General features: G+C 42.2%; 1 protein-coding gene across 4 annotated transcripts in view; it reads left to right on the top strand.

Moving 5' to 3' along the window:
• NLK (nemo like kinase) overlaps positions 1-23,058 on the top strand; it is a 202,232-nt gene that overhangs the window by 176,854 nt on the left and 2,320 nt on the right. For 3 of the 4 annotated variants that reach the window (XR_012228902.1, XR_012228903.1, XM_073565610.1), the window contains exons 8-10: positions 7,174-7,260; positions 13,940-14,138; positions 19,995-20,088. Coding sequence is in view for 2 of the 4 variants with exons in the window: in XM_073565610.1 (XP_073421711.1) it covers positions 7,174-7,260; positions 13,940-14,138; positions 19,995-20,088 (380 nt within the window). In the remaining 2 variants the exon portion in view is untranslated. Of the gene's footprint in view, positions 1-7,173; positions 7,261-13,939; positions 14,139-19,538; positions 19,755-19,994; positions 20,089-23,058 lie in introns of those variants that run through there. The other variant, XM_073565611.1, reaches the window with a different exon arrangement.

Raw genomic sequence — 23,058 nt, 5'->3', positions numbered from 1 at the left:
CACCCTCAGCCTAATACTTGGTTGCACAACCTTTAGCCAAAATAACTGCGACCAACCGCTTCCGGTAACCATGAATGAGTTTCTTACAATGCTCTGCTGGAATTTTAGACCATTCTTCTTTGGCAAACTGCTCCAGGTCCCTGATATTTGAAGGGTGCCTTCTACAAACTGCCATTTTTAGATCTCTCCACAGGTGTTCTATGGGATTCAGGTCTGGACTCATTGCTGGCCACCTTAGAAGTCTCCAGTGCTTTCTCTCAAACCATTTTCTAGTGCTTTTTGAAGTGTGTTTTGGGTCATTGTCCTGCTGGAAGACCCATGACCTCTGAGGGAGACCCAGCTTTCTCACACTGGGCCCTACATTATGCTGCAAAATTTGTTGGAAGTTTTCAGACTTCATAATGCCATGCACACGGTCAAGCAGTCCAGTGCCAGAGGCAGCAAAGCAACCCCAAAACATCAGGGAACCTCTGCCATGTTTGACTGTAGGGACCGTGTTTTTTTCTTTGAATGCCTCTTTTTTTTCTCCTGTAAACTCTGTTGATGCCTTTGCCCAAAAAGCTCTACTTTTGTCTCATCTGACCAGAGAACATTCTTCTAAAACGTTTTAGGCTTTTTCAGGTAAGTTTTGTCAAACTCCAGCCTGGCTTTTTTATGTCTCGGGGTAAGAAGTGGGGTCTTCCTGGGTCTCCTACCATACAGTCCCTTTTCAATCAGATGCTGACGGATAGTACGGGTTGACACTGTTGTACCCTCGGACTGCAGGGCAGCTTGAACTGGTTTGGATGTTAGTCGAGGTTCTTTATCCAACATCCGCACAATCTTGCCTTGAAATCTCTTGTCAATTTTTCTTTTCCGTCCACATCTAGGGAGGTTAGCCACAGTGCCATGGGCTTTAAACTTCTTGATGACACTGCGCACGGTAGACACAGGAACATTCTGGTCTTTGGAGATGGACTTGTAGCCTTGAGATTGCTCATGCTTCCTCACAATTTGGTTTCTCAAGTCCTCAGACAGTTCTTTGGTCTTCTTTCTTTTCTCCATGCTCAATGTGGTACACACAAGCACACAGGACAGAGGTTGAGTCAACTTTAATCCATGTCAACTGGCTGCAAGTGTGATTTAGTTATTGCCAACACCTGTTAGGTGCCACAGGTAAGTTACAGGTGCTGTTAATTACACAAATTAGAGATGCATCACATGATTTTTCGAACGGTGCCAATACTTTTGTCCACCCTCTTTTATGTTTGGTGTGGAATTATATTAATTTGGCTTTAGGACAATTCTTTTTGTGTTTTTTCATTCAAGACAAATTAAATGAGGATAATAATACCAAAGAATTTGTGTTTGCAATCATTTTCAGGAAGAAACTGAGTATTATTATGTATAATATATTATAAATAATATATATAATATAATAATATAATAATAATATAATATATATATATATATATATATATATATATATATATATATATATACACAGTGGCTACAAGTAGTATTCAACCCCCTGCAGATTTAGCAGGTTTACACATTCGGAATTAACTTGGCATTGTGACACTTGGACTGTAGATCAGCCTGGAAGTGTGAAATGCACTGCAGCAAAAAAGAATGTTATTTCTTTGTTTAATTTTTTTTTAAATTGTGAAAAGTTTATTCAGAGGGTCATTTATTATTCAACCCCTCAAACCACCAGAATTCTGTTTGGTTCCCCTAAAGTATTAAGAAGTATTTCAGGCACAAAGAACAATGAGCTTCACATGTTTGGATTAATTATCTCTTTTTCCAGCCTTTTCTGACTATTTAAGACCCTCCCCAAACTTGTGAACAGCATTCATACATGGTCAACATGGGAAAGACAAAGGAGCATTCCAAGGCCATCAGAGACAAGATCGTGGAGGGTCACAAGGCTGGCAAGGGGTACAAAACCCTTTCCAAGGAGTTGGGCCTACCTGTCTCCACTGTTGGGAGCATCATCCGGAAGTGGAAGGCTTATGGAACTACTGTTAGCCTTCCACGGCCTGGACAGCCTTTGAAAGTTTCCTCCCGTGCCGAGGCCAGGCTTGTCCGAAGAGTCAAGGCTAACCCAAGGACAACAAGGAAGGAGCTCCGGGAAGATCTCATGGCAGTGGGGACATTGGTTTCAGTCAATACCATAAGTAACGTACTCCACCGCAATGGTCTCCGTTCCAGACGAGCCCGTAAGGTACCTTTACTTTCAAAGCGTCATGTCAAGGCTCGTGATCACTTGGAGGACTCTGAGACAGACTGGTTCAAGGTTCTCTGGTCTGATGAGACCAAGATCGAGATCTTTGGTGCCAACCACACACGTGACGTTTGGAGACTGGATGGCACTGCATACGACCCCAAGAATACCATCCCTACAGTCAAGCATGGTGGTGGCAGCATCATGCTGTGGGGCTGTTTCTCAGCCAAGGGGCCTGGCCATCTGGTCCGCATCCATGGGAAGATGGATAGCACGGCCTACCTGGAGATTTTGGCCAAGAACCTCAGCTCCTCCATCAAGGATCTTAAGATGGGTCGTCATTTCATCTTCCAACAAGACAACGACCCAAAGCACACAGCCAAGAAAACCAAGGCCTGGTTCAAGAGGCAAAAAATCAAGGTGTTGGAGTGGCCTAGTCAGTCTCCTGACCTTAACCCAATTGAAAACTTGTGGAAGGAGCTCAAGATTAAAGTCTACATGAGACACCCAAAGAACCTAGATAACTTGGAGAAGATCTGCATGGAGGGGTGGGCCAAGATAACTCAAGAGACCTGTGCCGGCCTGATCAGGTCTTATAAAAGACGATTATTAGCTGTAATTGCAAACAAGGGTTATTCCACAAAATATTAAACCTAGGGGTTGAATAATAATTGACCCACACTTGTATGTTTAAAATTTATTAAAATTTAACTGAGCAACATAACTTTTTGGTTTGTAAGATTTATGCATCTGTTAATAAATCCTGCTCTTGTGTGAAGTTTGAAGGCTCTAACTTATTTGCATCTTATCAAACCTGCTAAATCTGCAGGGGGTTGAATACTACTTGTAGGCACTGTATATATATATAAATCATACACATACACACACACATACATACATACATATACACACATACATACATACACACATATACACACACACACACACACACACACACACACACACACACACACACACACACACACACACACACACACACACAGCTACACCTTTAGGAAACTACAGTAGATGTGCTGATGCTGTTTCTGGTAATTATTGCTTTTGACCATTAGGAAGTCTTTTAAAACGGCAGGGAACATTGTGTTCCCCTGCTGGAGTTTTTCTTTTTTAACTTGCCAACTCTATTATTTTGGACTGAGAATGCGGAATGATGTGAGATTTGAGATGTCATTTCTCTCCCATCACAAACCACTCATCATTTCCGCCTGGCTCTGGCAATCAGTGGCTAGATAAAGTGCAGCCTGTGCTCCTCTACACACTGCTTGTACTTTCACATATCGGCTGAGTTCTTTTATGACATTGGTCTTGAATTATGGCTGAGACAGAGGAAAGTTGGTTTTCATTTCTAAAAGGCTGTCTTCTTCTTGCTCCTAAATGTTGTTGCATTATAAAACTGAGATGGAAGGGACAAACCTACAAAACGGCCTCCTAAAGTGCCAGTCAGGAAAGCTTATCTACTGCCGCATTGTGTCTTTGTACGTCTTCCTTCAACTACTGGTGGCAAATGGCTTCATGAAAAATCCACTTTTAAATTATAAATTAGTTTTTCGGTGTATTTAGACCGGCATCAGGAGGTGAGCTGGGCTCTGACATCACATCAGCTGAGTCGCATGTGCAGTTGGAAGGTGTCATACTCCAGGACTGTTGGGTGAAACCTGCCGATTAGCAAACAACCAGGTATCTGTAGACACGGTCACCGGCTTCACTCGCCTCCTCATGTAGAGCAGAACCAGATTCCTGGACAGGTGCACAATACCTTCTGATTATGCATGCACCTCAGCAGGTATTAGTAGTATTAGTAGATGTGGTATCACTGGCCCTGGTCAGCTCTAGCTTAGCTGGAATGCTTTTATAAAGGGGTTGTCCATTAAACCAGCACCACAGTTCTCTGCATGTTTTGTGTGGTTTCACTGCTTCATCCCATTCATGTTAATGGAGCTAAGCTGCAGTACCAGGCACAATCTGTAGGCAGAAAGCAGCAGGACTGTGGAGTCAGTAAGCCAAACCTCTCTTTCTTCAATTTCCCTGACTCCTGACCCCACATCCCTGCCTCACTACTGAGCATGGACATAAAGTGCAGCACAGATTCATCTCATCTATGACTCCACAGCACTGATCACTACTGAGCATGTATGTAAAGTGCAGCCCAGATTCATCTCATCTCATCTATGACTCCACAGCACTGGTCACTACTGAGCATGTACATAATGTGCAGCACAGATTCATCTCATCTATGACCCCACAGCTCTGGTCACTACTGAGCATGTACGTAAAGTGCAGCACAGATTCATCTCATCTATGACCCCACAGCACTGGTCACTACTGAGCATGGACATATAGTGCAGCACAGATTCATCTCATCTATGACCCCACAGCTCTGGTCACTACTGAGCATGTACGTAAAGTGCAGCACAGATTCATCTCATCTATGACCACACAGCACTGGTCACTACTGAGCATGGACATATAGTGCAGCACAGATTCATCTCATCTATGACTCCACAGCACTGGTCACTACTGAGCATGGACATAAAGTGCAGCACAGATTCATCTCATCTATGACTCCACAGCACTGATCACTACTGAGCATGTATGTAAAGTGCAGCCCAGATTCATCTCATCTCATCTATGACTCCACAGCACTGGTCACTACTGAGCATGTACATAATGTGCAGCACAGATTCATCTCATCTATGACCCCACAGCTCTGGTCACTACTGAGCATGTACGTAAAGTGCAGCACAGATTCATCTCATCTATGACCACACAGCACTGGTCACTACTGAGCATGGACATATAGTGCAGCACAGATTCATCTTATCTATGACTCCACAGCATTGGTCACTACTGAGCATGTACGTAAAGTGCAGCACAGATTCATCTCATCTATGACTCCACAGCACTGGTCACTGCTGAGCATGTACATAAAGTGCAGCACAGATTCATCTCATCTATGACTCCACAGCACTGGTCACTACTGAGCATGGACATAAAGTGCAGCACAGATTCATCTCATCTATGACTCCACAGCACTGATCACTACTGAGCATGTATGTAAAGTGCAGCCCAGATTCATCTCATCTCATCTATGACTCCACAGCACTGGTCACTACTGAGCATGTACATAATGTGCAGCACAGATTCATCTCATCTATGACCCCACAGCTCTGGTCACTACTGAGCATGTACGTAAAGTGCAGCACAGATTCATCTCATCTATGACCACACAGCACTGGTCACTACTGAGCATGGACATAAGATGAATCTGTGCTGCACTATATGTCCATGCTCAGTAGTGACCAGTGCTGTGTGGTCATAGATGAGATGAATCTGTGCTGCACTTTACGTACATGCTCAGTAGTGACCAGAGCTGTGGGGTCATAGATGAGATGAATCTGTGCTGCACTATATCTATGACTCCACAGCATTGGTCACTACTGAGCATGTACGTAAAGTGCAGCACAGATTCATCTCATCTATGACTCCACAGCATTGGTCACTACTGAGCATGTACATAAAGTGCAGCACAGATTCATCTCATCTATGACTCCACAGCACTGATCACTACTGAGCATGTACATAAAGTGCAGCACAGATTCATCTCATCTATGACTCCACAGCACTGGTCACTACTGAGCATGTACGTAAAGTGCAGCACAGATTCATCTCATCTATGACTCCACAGCACTGATCACTACTGAGCATGTACGTAAAGTGCAGCACAGATTCATCTCATCTATGACTCCACAGCACTGGTCACTACTGAGCATGTACGTGAAGTGCAGCACAGATTCATCTCATCTATGACCCCACAGCACTGATCACTATGGAGCATGGACATATAGTGCAGCACAGATTTATCTCATCTATGACTCCACAGCACTGGTCACTACTGAGCATGTACATAATGTGCAGCCCAGATTCATCTCATCTATGACCCCACAGCGCTGGTCACTACTGAGCTTGTACGTAAAGTGCAGCACAGATTCATCTCATCTGACTCCACAGCACTGATCACTACTGAGCATGGACATAAAGTGCAGCACAGATTCATCTCATCTATGACCCCACAGCACTGACCACTACTGAGCATGTACGTAAAGTGCAGCCCAGATTCATCTCATCTATGACCCCACATCACTGGTCACTACTGAGCATGGACATAAAGTGCAGCACAGATTCATCTCATCTGTGGCCCCACAGCACTGGTCACTACTGAGCATGGACATAAAGTGCAGCACAGATTCATCTCAATCAACTAAGAGCTGAGATCCTTAGATCAGGAACAGAACAAACATTTAAAGGACATTTCAAAACTTTCTTGTGAAAAAATTACATCATATCCTGCATTGTACTACTGTACCCAATTTATTATAGGAGTCTGACCTCTATAATGACTGTGACTCCACCATAATGGACTCCCAACTCCACAGCCCTGGAAACGGGCATGTTTTTCTAATTCTCACCACGTTCTCTAAGTGGTGACATTATTCCAGCAGTCTGTTTACTGTGTGGTAATTGTCACACTACAGACTCTGGTGATTAAGTGGGTTCAGCAAATATGCTGGCAGCTTGTCCGCTATATGTACCAGCCATGCATCACCAGGGGCACAAAGTGCTGACAGCCCACCCTGTGCAAAAAATCAGTGCCAGGCATTGGCCCAATTTTACTGTAGTCGCAGCAGTGTAAATATTACCTAAAGTAAAAGTAGTTCTTTTCAAGGGCAGATTTCCTTCCGAGTGGCAAGATCCTCAGTGTGATACTGCGCTGGGCTGACATTAAACTGAGCAGACAGAACTGCAGTGCTGGCTGACTCCAGGCATCTATCACCCAAATTGGTAATTTCAGTCTGCTTGCATAACTCCAGGGCTCAGAAGCAACTCAGCACTTTTCCTGCACTAGTCTGACATGTTACATCTCTTGTGTTTTGCTTTTGTTCTTGCAGCCATCTCTTCCGGTCTTGTATACACTGTCCAGCCAGGCCACTCATGAAGCTGTTCATCTGCTCTGCAGGATGTTGGTCTTTGATCCAGTAAGTATTTTTGCAGCGCACTACAGATCATTGATCGGCTTGTAAGTGGTCGCTTTATGAACTTTTTTAATTGATGCATGGTCGTAATGTAAAGTCGTCAAATATACCATCCCTAAACACCGCTATATAGTGTTCTGCATATTGACTAAAGCATTATAAACCTGTTCCCTTTCAAAATTGGAGACCTCTTATAAAGTAGGGGGCACTACCTGTAAAGGATAAAGGGGCTGTTGCAGTCTCCCATTGAGCCATTAAGTACTGATACCTGTCAGCTCCAGTGGCATCTGCCGTATGCGGCGTACAACAGGAGAAGCTGCAGCCAATGCATGCATGTGCCGCAGCCTATGCATGTGCCGGATGGCACTTGGACTGCCTTGTAACATCGGGGAACTGCATTATCAGTAGGAGCCTGGGACCGCCTCATGGACTCTTACCGCTGGCATGCACTACCTTATAGCCTTATATTTTCCCGATTTGATCTAAGATCTATTTCCGAGTGAGACTTATGTAGGAAACTATTACTGTTATGGTGGCAGTTTAGGAATGGTATTTTTGACAGGTTTCCTTTGAACATTAGACACAGATGACATATTTGGTGACGTTCCCTTTTGAATGTATAATCCTCTTTTTACACCACATTGGGTAATATATACTGTGCTGCAGATCAAGCTTTTGTTGTCATGCACTCCAATGACCGAACCGAGAAAAATCTTCAGTACTTTCACTAAAATGTTTTAGTGTAGTCTGAACCCCTCTATTATCTGTGTGCAGTGGTTTGCTCCAGAGCACACAGGTCACATCTTTACCAAATGACTGCATCCTTGTGGAACAGACCATCCCACAAAACTACACGAGGGGTTCTGACAACAATAAGAAACAGTGATGTGATTATTAATACAGGCAGAAGTTCAAACTAGTAATAGTATATTGCATCGTTCTACTGAATCCCCATATGTGGTGTTAGTGTTTTTGTAAAAAAAAAAAAAAAAATTAAATGACAAAAATCCAGATTTTAGCTTACTAAAAATTGTGTCACAAAATTTGACTTTTTTCTAAAAAAAAAAAAAAAAAAAATTGTACCCACTTTTAAAGAGTACTGGTTACTGGGTCTAAAGTGGGTAGTTTTTTCTCTAATTTTATTCCTTCTGCTCACCTGAGTATTCAGTCTCTTGTTTTTACGTCAGCCATATGGATCCATGGATATGGGCCTTTTTATTTTGTGCTAATTTGGATGTTCTTTTCTGGATTCTTTAGGGGGTGTCTTTAAGCTATTCTGCATTATTCACCTCTGAGCACCATCCCTTTGGTAATTACTATAAAATTTGTATACTCAGGGAGGTGTTGGGAATAAATTAAGAGCAAAATTGGCCACTTTTGGCTAAGCGACAGGGCCTCTTTAAGAAGTGGAGGAGGATGGCGCCAGCCACTAATGGATTTTGCATCTCTGGCTTTTGTAATTAGATATTTCTGAGAATTTAAACCAAATGACTGGAGAACATCCTGAAACGCCAGTTTAGTGACACCCTGGACATTAGTATATAGCAGCCTTTATGGTGTGGTGACGCTGCTTTTACTTAGATAGTCTACCTATAGAAATAGACTGCTGTATTGACATATAAAATGGTAGAAATTGTGTGTTCAGCCGGTCACTGAAGTGCTAGAAGACCAGTGTATTCTCTGACGTCCCTGTGCTATGTAAAGTAACGCTTAGCCCGGTGTACAAGGGTCATGTGCATTATCCTCCATGCAGTGTAAATTGCTAACCATTAGTCCAGTTAGGAGAATCTAAGAGACACAAGCTAGGAATTGTTCCCTATAGAACAGCCTGTGGACATCATCGTCCTCCTAGGGGCACACTTAATTTTTTTATTAAACGGGGCCACAGCATGACGGGCTAAATTCTCATTATGTAATGCTGGTTTTGTGTGGATTGAGCACCCCCTTGTGGTTTGTGCCATTAATGTAAGCTCTTCAGCAGTGAACAATGTCATCTGTTTATTAATCATCCATTGAAGTTCCAATATGATAGAGACTGGGGGTTATTTATATACAGCAGGGGAAAGAAGTCATCAATTTTCTAAGTACCGTATATACTCGAGTATAAGCCAACCCGAGTATAAGCCGACCCCCTAATTTTGCCACAAAAAACTGGGAAAACTTATTGACTCGAGTATAAGCCTAGGGTGGGAAATGCTCCATAGATTATTCCCCCATATGCTGCCCCCATAAGAAGCTCCATAGATTGTTCCCCCATAAGAAGCTCCATATTGTTCCCCCATATGCTGCCCCCATAAGAAGCTCCATATTGTTCCCCCATATACTGCCCCCATTAGAAGCTCCATAGATTATTCCCCCATGTGCTGCCCCCATTAGAAGCTCCTTAAGATTATTTCCCCATGTGCTGCTGCTGCTGCAGCATGTAAAAATAAAAAAAATGACATACTCACCTCTCCGTCGCTAGGTGTCAGATACTCACCTGTCCTGCGTCCATGGCTGCTCACCGCTATCTGCCACGTCATCAGTCAGTGACGTTCAGACTGCAGGGGGCACGGCGCGCACTAATCACGTCACCGCGCCCTCTGCTGTCTGAAGTCACTGACCGATGACAGACAGCAGCAAGCAGCCATGGACGCAGGACAGGGGAGTATCGCTATACTTACCCGTCCTGACGCTGTGTCTTGAGCCCCCAGCTTCTCCGCGCTCTCTCTTCCTGCCTTCAGCGGTCATGTGGTACCGCTCATTAAAACTCATGAATATACGCATATTCATGAGTTTTAATGAGCGGCACCACGTGACCGCTGAAGGCAGGAAGAGAGAGCACGGGGAGAAGCTGGGGGCTCAAGACACAGCGTCAGGATGGGTAAGTATGACCTGACACCCCCGCCCCCCCTCCCCCTCTGACCCCCCGGTGTATATGACTCAAATATAAGCCGAGAGGGGGACTTTCAGCCCAAAAAAACGGGCTGAAAATCTCGGCTTATATTCTATTATATACGGTAACAACCCATGCAATCCACACGGACAAAGAAAGCAAAAAATAGATGTCCATAATGCAGAGAGAGAGAGGTGCAAAACTCCATGGAAAATCATTACACCAGCTGAAATCTGCCAGTAATTTGAAATAAATCCTGGAACTTTGTGAAAAATAATTTCAGCTGGTTCAGCTGATGGACTATAAAAAGGTTTCATTAGCAAATGCCACATAAGAAACATCTCATGGGCAAATTCAGAGAGCAGTCTCAAGACATTCACAACCTTATTGTTGCCAAACATACTGATGGCATTGGTCACAGAAGAATTTTTAAACTACTGAAGGTTCCAGTGAGCACTGTTGAGGCAATATTTCGGAAGTGCAAATAACATAATTTCACCATAAACGGACTACGACCAGGTGCTCCCCGGAAGATTTCAGACAGAGGAGTGAAAAGAATTATCAGAAGAGTTGTCCAAGAGCCAAAAACCACTTGTGTAGAGCTACACAAAGACCTGGATCAGCAAGTAAATTTTTTCAAAGAAAACCATAACTAATGTCTCAACCTAGATGGCCTGTATGTACACACTCATCACGCTAAACTCCATTGCTCAACAAAAAGCATGTTCAAGTACGTTTAAAGTTTATTGAACGACATTTAGACAAGCCTGTGAAATATGGGGAGAATATAGCCTGGTCAGATGAGACCAAAATTGAATTCTTTGGATGCCATAATACACACCATTTATTAATTAACCCAGAAAAAAGAGCAACAGTATTTAGCTGCCGAGGACCCAAAACTAATGCATCAGGATGCAGCATACCTACTTAATAAAGATGAAGGCAACACAGATGCAAAATTGCAAAATACTGATGAGACAACCACTCAGAACCTACCAATTCATGGATGGGGCAATGGCTTAGTATTTAAAATTGCACACAAAATAGGCTTGCATAGGGTGCTGGTCACACACAGTGTAATGTGCTGGACAGCCTGCCTAATCTATCGAAGTGCACCCCATGATGACATACACCCTAGTTTACAAGGCCAACATTGATGGGCTTGGCTGCACCCTGAATAAACATATAACGGGCAAAAAATATGTCTATGAACGATATTGGTCAATATTTTGGCCAAAATAGGCAAGCTCGCAATCTGTCAAAGGTCCTCATACTTGCGAGTCCCTACACTATAATATACACCACGTTTGGAAGCCAAAAGGTAGTGCATATCAGCCCAAAAACACCATACCAACAGTGAAGTTTGGAGGTGGGGACATCATGGTGTGGGGCTGTTTTTCAGCATACGGCACTGGCAAATTTCATATTATTGAAGGAAGGATGAATGTAAAAATGTACCGAGAGACTCTTGATAAAAATTTGCTGCCATCTACCAGCCAAGGAAAGAAGAGCTAAAGCCAGTAATGAAGTGAGGCTTGCCACTGAGATCAAAAGCAGTTAAAAAAAAAAAAAAAAAAAAAAGGATTTTGGGGGTATGTCAAGAACAAAAGAAATGTCAAAGATAATCTAGGATTTTTACATGATGAAAAGGGTGAAGTGCTCAAAAATGTTCTTGAGAATGACAAACTTAAATTCCTATTTTGCATTTGTGCTCGCAATTGTAAGTAACATCCACTGATCTTCATGGTGCCATCAAAGAATAAAAGAATCCACTCTATAAACAGAGAGATGGTGAGGGAAAACTTAGCTAATTTACATGAGTTTAAATCTCCTGGTACAGTTGAATTACATCCTAGGGTACTGAAAGCATTAGCAGAGGAAATGGCAGAACCACTAGCCAAAATCTTTGAAATAATCCTGGAGAAAAGAAGTCCCAGAACATTGGAGAAGGGCAAATGTTGTTGCTATCTTCAAAAAAGGAAAGAAGATGGAGCCAAGAAATTACATGCCAGTGAGCCTTACTTCTATACCAGCAAAGATCTTAGAATAAATTATTAAACTACATGTATGCAAGTACTTGGATAGTAATTAACCATAGACAGCATGTCTTTGTAGCAAGCAAATCATGCCAGACCAGGAATGGTTAAAGGATCTAGGAATGTTTAGCTTGCAAAAAAGAAGGCTAAGTGGAGACTTATTAGCTGTCTACAAATATCTGAAGGGATATCACAGTGTAGAGGGATCATCCTTTATTCTTATTTGCACATGGATACATGAGACTGAGAGAAGATACAGATTAGATATTAGAAAAAAATTTTGACAGTGAGGGTGATCAATGAGTAGAACAGGCTGCCATGAGAGGTGGTGAGTTCTCCTCCAATGGAAGTCTTCAAACAGAGGCCGGACAGATATCTGTCTGATATGTTTAGTGAATCCTGCATTGGGCAGGGCGTTGGACACGATGACCTTTTGACGTCCCTTCCAACTCTAACATTCTATGAAACTCTCAGTTGGTTTCAGAGAGAGAAAATAAAGTTGCTAGAATGGCAGAGCCAATCACCAGACCTGTATCCAATAGAAGATGTATGGAAGGAACTAAAGCTCAGAGTTCATTGAAGCCCACTGGAGCTTCAGGACTTTAAGAGTGTTTGTGTGGAAAAATGGACCAAAATCACACCTGAGCAATGCATTGACTAGTTTCTCCATACAGGAGGCGTCTTGAAGGGGTCATCAGCAACAAAGGCTTTTGCATGAAGTATTACATTTTATTAAGCATGGTCAATACTTTTTACCTGTGCCAGTTCTCATTATTGCACAGAACTTAATTTATGGACATCTATAAGATTTTTTTGCCTGTGTGGATTGGATGGGTTGTTACCGACATCTGGTGAGAATTTTGTGTCAATAGCACCTTTAGAAATATACAAATTAGTGATGTGTTCAATACTTATTTCCACTTGCTTTGTCTGTTATTGGGAATTTTTCACTTTAATTTCACTTTAATTTCACTATACCAGTGGAGCACGCATGCTCATAGGAAGTCTATTAACATATCAGACCTTAAATGAACAGTTCCCAATGCGCCTGACTCCTCTTCTGCAGTCACTTAGCTGAGCTTTGAACCTGAAACACTTCATTATTTCCTATGCGAAATTTTCATGCTTGGTCCGTCAGTCTCCTGGTTTGGACTTTGTTACTAATTGATGTATGAGATGCTTCTAATTGTACCACCATAGAATCAACAGATTGCTCAACTATGTGAAAGGTCCTAGAAGGGCTCTAGTGAACAGTCTCCTGTCTTAGAATTTATAAAATGTGGAACTGTGATATTTTCTGCTATACATTAGAATAAAATGCTCTGCTTACACCCTGGATGTTTCCGTCATGGACTAACGTGAATAGGACTAAACTTGACATTTATGTGACCTGTCACTTATGGAGGAGGTGGTATATCGTATTCTATGTTTAGTCTCGGCCCATGGCTGCTTTACCCCAAGCACATCCAAGGACTATGTCATTGAACTATACAGAGACTTAGGTCTACTAGAAAGTGTGATACAAAATTTTAGTCCCCTGTCCATATACCCTAATAGAGCATCTGCACATCACAGGGACACCCCTATTTGAGACAAAAGGAAAAGCTGCAATATATAAGAATGGCTCCTGTTCTCAAGTCTTTGGTGCATTACAGCTTTTGGCTGAATTCCGCAAGAAGCGGAAACAGCTTTTTAAACCCCTTAAGTCAGAATGTTTTTGGTTTATTAACACCAGAAGAGAACTAATCATGCACATCTTTATTTGCTACAGTCCAAACGGATATCTGCTAAAGATGCATTGGCTCACCCCTACCTGGATGAAGGACGTCTGCGATATCATACCTGCATGTGCAAATGTTGTTTCTCCACCTCTACGGGCAGGGTCTACACCAGTGACTTTGAGCCAATCACAAATCCAAAATTTGATGACACTTTTGAAAAGAACCTTAGTTCTGTACGGCAGGTGAAGGGTAAGTGGTGTCTTCTGTAGAGTGGAGATATGCTTGGATCAAGGGGTGGGGTGTATAAACCATGTCTGCACCTTTTAGGCACCCACCTAGCTAGAAAATGTAATATGGACTCATTAAAATGTGCTGCACTGCTCTGTTTGGGGGATGGATGGGGGTCCCAGTTGTCGGATCTTTTCCAATCAGAATATCTTGGCATATCGCCTGGAATAGTCTAAGCCTTTTTAGCAGAACTTTTTTTTTTTTCTTAAAGGGAACCTGTCAGCAGTTTTCACCGATATAAGATGCGGCCACTGCCTTTCAGGGCTTATCTACAGCATTCTAATAATGCTGTAGGTAAGCCCCTGATCCGACCTGAAACATAAGAAAAATGAGTTTAATTATACTCACCCGGGGGGCGGTCCAGTCAGATGGGTGTCGCAGGTCTTGGTCTGGCGCCTCCCATCTTCTTGCAATGCCGCCCTCCTGCTTGCTTCATGGCTCCCCGGCATCGCGTTCCTGCACAGGCGTACTTCTCTGCCCTGTTGAGGGTTGAGCAAAGTACTGCAGTGTGTAGGTGCTGGGCCTCTGACATTTCCTGGCGCCTGCCCACTGCAGTACTTTGCTCTGTCCTCAACAGGGCAGAGAAGTATGCCTGTGCAGGAGCAGGAGGGCGGCATCACAAGAAGATGGGAGGCGCCGGACCCGGACCTGCAACACCCATCAGACTGGACCGCCCCACGGGTGAGTATAATAAAACTTGTTTTTCTTATCTTTCAGGTCGGATCGGGGGTTTATCTACAGCATTATACAACGCTGTAAATAAGACCTGAAAGGCGGTGGCCGTATCTTATATTGGCCAAAACTGCTGACAGGTTCGTTTTAAGCTCTGCCTAATATTTTTCAAATAAGATGAGGTCCATCTCCAGATAAAAAATTTTTCACATTTTTATGGCTTTCACTATTAAAGGGGTTGTCGGATCCGAATTGACAAGTCTGCAGTCACTCAGTGTGCTGCAGGGTTTTGCAGATTTTAGATCTGAAACCAAGAGGGTATGTAAGAGTTACATACTCCCGGACAGTGGGCACCCCCTCGTTCCGTACACTAGATGGCTGCGTCAATGCAAGTGAAAGGAGCAAGGCCACGCCTACTGGTCGGGGTATGTATATCCCATACATCCCCTCCGGTCCTGGGTCTAAACTGGCAAATCCTCGCAGCCAGTGACTACAGACTTATCAATTTCTACCAGACAACCCCTTTAATAGGGCAATGACTGTTGCTTTGAATCTGTTTTCAGACAGAAACAAATGAATCCTGATAGATCCCATTGACATAATCAGGTTTCAGTTCTTTAGTTTTTGAAGGTAAGAATATCTCTGCCGACTATGCTAGTCCGAAGCAACACTGGTCAAATTCCACCGCAGGGTGCTAAATATGTGCGAGAATTTATCACTTGTACATGTACAATGGGCAACACACAAACCCGTGCGTACACCTGTAATGGGAGAATATATAATTTTGTGTAAAATTTTATCACTCGCTATATACACACTTATAAAAGCAATTAATACTTTGCCAACCACATCTGGCTTCTACGTCTAGACACAATGGCGCATGGCCCCAAATAGGGTATTCCACAAATGCATGTAACATCCAACTAAGAAGCAGTAATAGCAATGCTACCGAACTGCTGGAACTGATCAAAATAGAGAGTAATGTGCAGTCACTTATCTGTAACATGCAGGTGCAGTGAGAAGGATGAATTGTAATATCCATTAAGTAAATTATCTAAGTAGCTGAGGTATAGAGTGCCTCGTTTTTCTTCTCTTTCAGGGGCTTATGTACAGCTTAACAGAATGCCTCTGATGGCGGTGGCCGCATCTCATATGCCAAAAATGAGGTGACAGATTCGCTTTAAAGTGACAGTGAGTGCTTGAGAGACTATACCCAGGCCACCGATACCCAGGCAACTGTCACATAGAAAGAATTTACTTTTCCCAAAGTTATTATGAGAAATAATGGCAGTTGATCATTTCACAATCACTGGAATCTTATTCTACATTTACTAGCTGAAGAGCCCAGCCTTGCCCGGGCATAGTATCCAACTGTGGTTAGTTATAACAAATTATAATGATTATATTGCACATAAAAACTGTGCATCTAATCCTACCCTGTGTGATACTGACTGCTGAGCCGTGTATCTAATCCTATTCTGTGTGATACTGTCTGCTGAGCTGTGTATCTAATACTATTCTGTGTGATACTGTGTGCTGAGCCGTGTATCTATTCATATCCTGTGTGATACTGTCTGCTGAGCCGTGTATCTATTCATATCCTGTGTGATACTGGCTGCTGAGCTGTGTATCTAATCCTATCCTGTGTGATACTGGCTGCTGAGCCGTGTATCTAATCCGATCCTGTGTGATACTGCCTGCTGAGCCGTGTATCTAATCCTATCCTGTGTGATACTGGGTTCCCCCTGCAGTCTGTGTCAGAGGGTGGTCTGTGTTGGCACGGTAATAAATTGTGTTATTTCCAGCTTTACAGAAGGACGATAACACCATAGAAATTATAAGAATAATAGGCCTCAGTTACCACAACTGTCTACAAAGAAAACTGTTGCTGATAGCAACCAATCACAGCTCATTTTTCATCTTTTAAACAGCTCTGGGACAGCGTGGCAAGTTTTGAGTGGTGACTTTTGTGTTTCGACTTTTATGTGGCGAGGTTGGTGTATGTATGGAGACGTGTGCTGAGGGTGGTATATGTGTTGAAGCACGTGGTAGTGTGTGGCGCATTTTGTGTGTGTTCATATCCCTGTGTGTGGTGAGTATCCCGTGTCAGGGCCCCACCTTAGCAACTGTACGGTATATACTCTTTGGCACCATCGCTCTCATTCTTTAAGTCCCCCTTGTTCACATCTGGCAGCTGTCAATTTGCCTCCCAACACTTTCCTTTCACTTTTTCCCCATTATGTAGATAGGGGCAAAATTGTTTGGTGAATTGGAACGCGCGGGGTTAAAATTTCGCCTCACAACATAGCCTATGACGCTCTCGGGGTCCAGACGTGTGACTGTGCAAAATTTTGTGGCTGTAGTTGCGACGGTGCAGATGCCAATCCCGGACATACACACACACACACACACACACACCCACACACCCACATTGAGCTTTATACTCGTATATTAGATTACTGTTATCCTGCAGTCGGGTTATGTCCGCCCATGTAATAGATTCATTAAACTGTGTTCCAAATTATTATGCAAAAAGAGTTTAGGAGTGATAAGGTTAGAATTTTTTTGTTTGTCATTTAAACTCATTGATGGTGATGTGTGTCAGGGCTCTTTATATCACTGAAAGCAATTGCAGATACCTGTGCAAATTAGTTTGGCAGGTGTGTCCAAATAAAGGCAAGACTACTTAAGAAGGCTGTTCCACATTATTAAGCAGCCTACATTTTTTGCCAAAATGAGAAAGAAAAAGGATGTGTCGGCTGCTGAGAAGCAACAAATTGTGGAGTATTTGGGTCAAGGCATGACTACAATCAACATTGCCAAGACACTTCATCGTGATCATCGCACAATCAAGAAGTATGTAGCTGATTCCCAGCACACACGTGTGCGTGCTGATAAGGAAAAATTGAGGACTCTTTCCAACAGGCAATTGCGTCAGGTTAAAAGAGCAGCTGCAAAAATGCCTTGTCATAGCAGCAGACAAGTTTTTGAAGCTGCTGGTGCCTCCAACGTCCCCCGAACCACAAGATGCAGGGTCCTTCAGAGGTTTGCAACTGTGCGTAAGCCATCCTGTCGACCACCTCTATCCACTGCACACAAGCAGAAACGGCTCCAGTGGGCCAAACGATACATGAAGACTGACTTCCAAACTGTTTTGTTCACCGATGAGTGCCGTGCAACGCTCGATTGTCCAGATGGATGGAGTGGAGGATGGCTGGTTGATGGACACCCCATGAAAACACGGCTAAGGCGCCAACAAGGAGGAGGTGGAGTAATGTTTTGGGCTGGAATCATGGGGAGAGAGATTGTCGGCCCCTTTAGGATCCCTGAAGGGGTAAAGATGAACTCCATAATCTATGTGGAGTTTCTAAAACAGCACTTCCTGCCATGGTTCAAGAGGAAGAACCGTGCTTTCCGCAGCAAGATCATTTTCATGCATGATAATGCACTGTCTCATGCTGCAAATAACACATCTGCATCTCTGGCTGCTATGGGCATAAAAGAGGACAAACTTATGGTGTGGCCACCATCTTCCCCTGACCTCAACCCCATTGAGAACCTCTGGAGCATCATCAAAAGGAGTGTCTATGATGGTGGGAGGCAGTTCACATCTAAGCAACAGCTCTGGGAGGGTATTCTGTCCACATGCAAAACAATTGAAGCACAAACCATCCAAAAACTGGCAAATTCAATAGACGAGAGAGTTCAGAAGCTTCTTTCGAACAAGGGGTCCTATGTGCAAATGTAACATCACCTAGATGAAAGTTTTGACTTGAAAACAGTTTGATTTCATTTTGTAATAAGCTGATAATGCTTATAATTTCACAATGGATCATTTTTTTGTTCAAAATAAAAAGGTTGAAAACTCTGCTGTGCATAATAATTTGGAACATGCATTTTGAGTGTTTTATTCTTTTTAAAAATATACTGTTTTCATAGGCAGTTTGTTCAAAAACATTGCAATTATACTAGAATATTAGATGACTGGAAAATAACAATGACTGCAAATCATATAGGTAATTTAGAGAAAATATGAGGAAATATTTTTTGAATAATAATTTGGAACACAGTGTATGTACTTTATGGAACAATTTTAACATGGAAAAATGATTTATACATATGTTAGAGGATGGAGGTTATACGTCTGCGATCTTCATGCCTGTATTCATTTTCTGATCAAAATGAGGTTATTTTGTTCCAGCTGCGTAAAATCACTTCTTTATTTCACCATTTAAAATACAAAGAACTCTCCATAGTGTGTGCCATAATCACGGACACGGCAACGCGATTCGATCTGAACGATCTTTGTCAAAGCCATGGCCATCTTCAGTATTTTTAGATGTATTACCTATTTCTATGGTTAGAAAAGGAAAAACATCCCCTCGGACTCACATTGAAGAAACCCCCGTCTTTATCCTCGGGAGCGCCATTCCAAAACTGCTGACCAACAAAAATGGCAACAAGAAAAAGTGGATAGGCACATCCAAAAAAAAAAAAAAAAAAAAATATATATATATATATATATATATATATATATATATATATATATATATATATATATATATTCATATATATTAGAATTTGTATATAAAACTTATTTCTATGGTTGCTGAAGTACAATTATAAACATTTCATAAGTTGCTAATTTTGCCTTTCTACCCAGCTAATTCTTCTCTTCTCTTTATGTAGAAACAGGAACTCTCTTGTCCCTTCACTTATTTCCCTCTTCAACTCCTGACCCAGCTGCTTCCTCCTTCCACTACCAGAGACTTTTTCTCAGTGACTTATGAGTCATACAAGGAAAATTGACTTCCTGTTTCTACATAGAGCTTAGAAGGATTCAGCTAGTCAGTTTCAATCACATGATGTCCATAGACCTAAAGAACAGAAAAATTACCTGCGTAGAAAGGCAAAATGAGCAATTGTAAGTACACAGTGCTGTATAATATGGTGACTGCAATATATTAGCGGGATACAAATTTTGATGGGAGGAGGAGTGCTTCTTTAAGGAAAAATCAGAAATACATTATTGAGAGTTTGCCACAAAGATGCAGAATGCTTATGTAGCTAATATTATTGACAATTACAATAAGTTCATTGTAACATTACTTTCTTTTTTTGCTTTTTATCTTTTTTTTTGTGCAGAAATCATCCATCAGTTCATTTTGGAGCAGCAAAAAGGGAACAGAGTGCCTCTCTGCATTAACCCTCAGTCTGCTGCTTTTAAAAGCTTTATAAGGTATGTGTACTCCTTGTACTCTATCAGTAAGGCTTCTGCTTATATCTGACATTGTGCTAGTCATCCTTGTTATCTGAGGAGTCTTGTACCCCCCATAAAAGAGAAAATTTGAAAAGACGTGTCATTTCCTACTCCTGTCTTGACCAAAAGGAGTAAGGTCTGTCAAATTCATTAAGAGGTGCTCACCATTTATTTTAATCTGGCCCATCTTTCAGGCTGGCACATATATTCTCCAAAACATCATATCACAATTCAATGATGCCTGAATTTGCATCTATATGCCAACTGCATATGAAAAATAGCGACTCATTACAATATACCATACAAAAGAAAACCTGAGTCAGTGCTATATGTCAGACAAGATATATAAATTTTATTCAAAATAGATAATTATTACACACAATACAAAACATGTTTCAGAGCAGACAGTAGAATAAGACATGACTATAGTGGTTAGTGACGACAAACCCAAAATAACAATGAGTGTCAGGTACAAACGGCATAACACAACCAGTTAAGTAAAGGCAAGTAATACTGACATGTTGCCAAAAATCACTATCTCGGATAGTCAATCACCTATCTAAGTCTACTTTCACACATCAGGTTTTTTCCGACAGGCAGGATCTGGCTATTTGTTAAAAAACCAGATCCGGCGAAAGCTGCTGCCGGATCCAGTTTCATTGAATTGTATTAGCGCCGGATCGTGCCGCATGGCCTTCCTTTTCTTCAGGTTTCATTCCGGCTTCTGGAAAAAACATCTCTAGTAACGTTTTTTGTCTGCAGCGAAAAACCGGACAGCGCCGAATCCGGCGCTTCCGTTTTTTTGCTATAATAGAAGCCTATGGGCCCTGGAATGCGCCGGATCTGGCCACCGGATCCGGTTTTTTAAGTCTGCACATGCTCAGATTCAATTGGTCAGCCCCCAGGAGACAGATATAAACCTGCTAAACGTATCCGGCAGAAAAATGGATCCACTTCAGTTCTCCAAAATTTACGCCAGATCCGGTTTTTTAGCAAATGGCCGGATCCTGCCTGTCGGAAAAAACCTGATGTGTGAAAGTAGCCTAATTGCAGGGCCTATCCAGAGATAAGTAAAGCACCAGACACCACGGCTCATAATGACTGGTACTAATGTCTTTATCCTACTATTTTAAGGTGCTGCCTTTTACTGAATCACTTATGCATCACTAATGATATACAGCCTGGTGGGATTTGTTATATCTAGGTATGGTACAAGGGAGGTATTGGCTCCTATGAGGATATTTATTCAGGTAATTTAATTGGAAGCCATACACTACCCCCATCTGGTGCTTTACTTATCACTGGATAGGCCCTGCAATTAGATAGGTGATTGACTATCCGAGATAGTGATTTTTGGCAACATGTCAGTATTACTTGCCTTTACTTAACCGTTTGTGTTTTGCTGTTTTTACCTGACACTCATGGTTATTTTGGGTTTGTCGTCACTAACCACTATAGTCATGTTTTATTCTACTGTCTGCTCTGAAACATGTTTTTGTGTTGTGTGTAATAATTATCTATTTTGAACAAAATTTATATCTTGTTTGACATATAGCACTGACTCAGGTTCTCTTTTGCATGGCCCATCTTCCAGGCTGCCAGGGTCAGAAAAAATTTTCCAGTCATGAGCTAGAATACATTTCTTTTATAATTTACTGCATTTTTGGCATTTTCACAGTGAATCTGTTCAGCTGTTGTAGGCTTACTACTCTTCTGCTAAGCTACACTCACTTTTCAGAAAATTGTCGGAGCTGGTGTTACAAAATGTTGTGCATTATGTAATTCCACAAAAAATGCAACAGTTAAACACCAGTGTAAAGTGAATAATTGATGGGATTTCACATTAATAGTTTTATTTAGGTGAGGTTTTATGGGCTGCTTTGCTGATTATGGGCTATTGAATATCAGACACACACTGGTCGCTCATTAATGGCCTGTAATAAGCATATACACTGTATGGAAAGAAGTATTAGGACTTGTATCTTACTCATTAAATTCATTCTGTCCCATTGCCCCATGTGTATAATATCCAGCCCCTCTCCATGCCATCCGCTTTTACTAACATTTGTGTCAGAATGGCTTTCTATAGATGTCACCGATACCAACACGGTCCAGTAATTGGATTAAATCTCTCCCACTTCAATAATGCCACTCATAGGTGATAGTGGAATATTTAGGAGGGAAGTGTTTAAGAACCACAGCATCTCCGCTACAAATTGGAGACCACATAAGGTTACAGAGCGGGGTCACAGATTCCTGAGACGCATAGTACCTAAGTTGCCAACATACTGCTGTCTCCATACAGCAGAGTCTAAGCCTCTGACATTACCCTCGGCCCAAAAGCAGTGCACCCTGGAGCTTCATGGCATGGGTTTCCATGGCAGAGCAGCTGCATGCAACTCTTGTATCACCAAGCTCTATGCCAATTATCCCACGGAGTGGTGGATATCCCCCTGATACTCTAGTCTGGGTTTGACGTATGTCAAGAGTGTTGCCTGCCTGGCTACATTAGGCCGAAAGTAATGCTTCATGGAGAAGGGATCATACTGTAGGGCTTCTTTTTCCACAGGTTGGCCTAGCTGCTTTGGTTCCACTGAAAGGAACCCTTAAAAGGTTATTCTCAAACTGTGTCTTGAGCAGCACAAAGCTCCGCAGTCTCCTTACTTCCTTGTTACTGGGGAATAGGCACATCTCTTGGAGTGAGAGTGGTGGCCAGTTTCAGGGGTGGTCTGAAATGAACATTTATTTTAATCCTAAATGACTGTGTATATTTAATGTAATAATCTAATCTCTTTAATGATATACTTTAATTAAAAAGTCCCTATCCTTCACTCGCTACACTGTTTTATTTGTTACCTACTTCCTGTTTGAAGCTTTGTTTGACAATCCGCAGTGCATGCTGGGATACTCAAATGAGACCGTCATCAAGAGGCAGAAGCTGCTGCTGCA

Source organism: Dendrobates tinctorius, unplaced genomic scaffold (assembly GCF_039654945.1).
Source record: "Dendrobates tinctorius isolate UK_male_01 unplaced genomic scaffold, ASM3965494v1 ptg000016l, whole genome shotgun sequence".
NCBI classification, from domain to species: Eukaryota; Metazoa; Chordata; class Amphibia; order Anura; family Dendrobatidae; genus Dendrobates; species Dendrobates tinctorius.
This window is presented reverse-complemented; position numbering and strand designations above follow the sequence as displayed.